Source organism: Austrofundulus limnaeus, unplaced genomic scaffold (assembly GCF_001266775.1).
Source record: "Austrofundulus limnaeus strain Quisiro unplaced genomic scaffold, Austrofundulus_limnaeus-1.0 Scaffold182, whole genome shotgun sequence".
NCBI classification, from domain to species: Eukaryota; Metazoa; Chordata; class Actinopteri; order Cyprinodontiformes; family Rivulidae; genus Austrofundulus; species Austrofundulus limnaeus.
Genome location: NW_013952584.1, coordinates 33,085 through 34,997, shown reverse-complemented (window position 1 = coordinate 34,997; position 1,913 = coordinate 33,085). Strand labels below are relative to the sequence as shown.

The window sequence follows — 1,913 nt, the reverse complement described above, 5'->3', positions numbered from 1 at the left end:
TTATCTTATCTTATCTTATCTTATCTTATCTTATCTTATCTTATCTTATCTTATCTTATCTTATCTTATAAAGCAATTTTATAACTGTTTATTGGAAAACTGAAGCGATGCATTCTGGGTACATGACGGATTTGATTTGTGACGGGAAACAAAAGTTTTCCATGTAGTTGCTCCAGTTGACCACTAGATGTCTGTCTAACCCCATGGGCAGATTGCTTCGACCAATTACGTCAAGTATTGAACTCCAGCGTTTAAACTTTATTTTTAAAAAAAGGAGCTCTGATTGCAAAGTAAAATAAATCAATACATACAAAATTTTAGTATGGATTACAAATGTTTACTGTTTTTGCTGGGAAAGGGAGTACTAAAAATTGCCTTCCTGCTACGTAAGCAGACACAAAGCATTGTGGGAAATGAGAACCCTGACCAAGAGCAACAGTCAGGAAGGATGTATATGTTTCCAATAAGTGTGTTTATCTGTGAGGGGTACTGTTGGACAGATCACGTGTTGTGATTCATTGACAGCCATACAGTACCTTCTGCTGTTCAAGATAATGACAACTAGTAGACAATTAGTTCTTAGTGGTACTGCATTTTAATTTTAGAAAGCGTAAATCCGCTTACGAATTATAAAAACTAGTAAGACCGCTAAAGTGCAAACGAAATATTTAGGTCCGCAATTAGTGGATTTGCTCTTTAACGGACTGGTGCCCACCACTGCTCTGAAGTACAGAATGTATGTGTCCATTTGATGTAACTCTGGTGTGTGTCTGTAGCCCAGAGAAGGCTCTGAAAGACTCTCTTCAGCCATACGAGGCAGCCTACCTCTCCAAGTCCCTGTCCCGCCTGTTTGATCCCATCAACCTTGTATTTCCCATGGGAGGTCGCAACCCACCCTCCAACGATGAGCTCGAGAGTATCATTAAGACCATCAGCAGGTGAGTACATAACATGCCAGTCTGACAGCACACTTTACATTTAGCTCAGAATTTTGWACGTAGAAATAAATTACGCTTTTAAGTTGCCCAGTTGAAGGAAATATTTAAACTTTCAGGGATTCTGTTGGCTTTAAGCTGGTGTTAAATTTTTGTAGACCTGAATTGCCAAAACACTGAATTGTTTGAATGGTATTTGTTTCTTAGCTTTCACATACTTCTAGTAAATAATTCATTAATAATAGGGAAAACAGCTACATTGTTTTATCGGTCAGTAAAAAGGTTCCAGTGTTTTAAACATTTATCTTTTTGGGTTTCTTTAAAGTGAACTGAATGTAGCGTTGGTAGATCCAAACCTCTCTCTTGCTGTGGCCAAGAACGCTGCCAAAACCATCCAACTCTTCTGTGTCAAGTCTGAACAGCTGGTATGGTATTCAGTTTTTATTAATCCTTTTTCTTACCATTGTATTCACTTTTGTCAACCAACCACATCTTTAAAGGGGACCTATTATGCAAAATTCACTTTTTAAAGGTTTTTTTACTCAACTTTGGGTATGTGCTTCTTAAAAAAACAGTCCTAGGACCAAAGAAAATGAACCCAGGGGCATATTTACTTTAAGTAAATGTATTTTTAATGTATATTAATGACAAGTTTTATACTTCCGTCATTTTGTGATGTCACAAGCCGTACGACAACCCACCAGAACCTGCATTCAGCCCCTTACCTAGCAACCCCCGGGAGAGACTCCACCTCCTCAGTATAAAAAGACGTCACCGTGTTGTTGTGCAATGCGCAGCTCATTACACAACAAGCCTTCAATAGGGCAATGGGTAGAGTGTTGGACCAGAGAGCAGGAGACCAGGGTTGGAGACCGGCATGGACACAGTTTCATTACCGGTATTTATTTATTTTTGTTCGTTATGAACACGTTTTCTCATGTACCTCTATTGTTTAGCTTATTAAAGCCTTGTTAAAGC

General features: G+C 38.5%; 1 protein-coding gene across 1 annotated transcript in view; it reads left to right on the top strand.

Annotated features, from left to right (window-relative positions):
- The window catches only part of cog5 (component of oligomeric golgi complex 5), a gene marked incomplete at its 5' end in the record, with an annotated part of 84,989 nt that overhangs the window by 65,181 nt on the left and 17,895 nt on the right, over positions 1-1,913 (top strand). Inside the window, 2 exon segments of the mRNA XM_014018065.1 lie at positions 777-938; positions 1,261-1,360. Of these exon segments, the coding sequence (XP_013873519.1) occupies positions 777-938; positions 1,261-1,360 (262 nt within the window).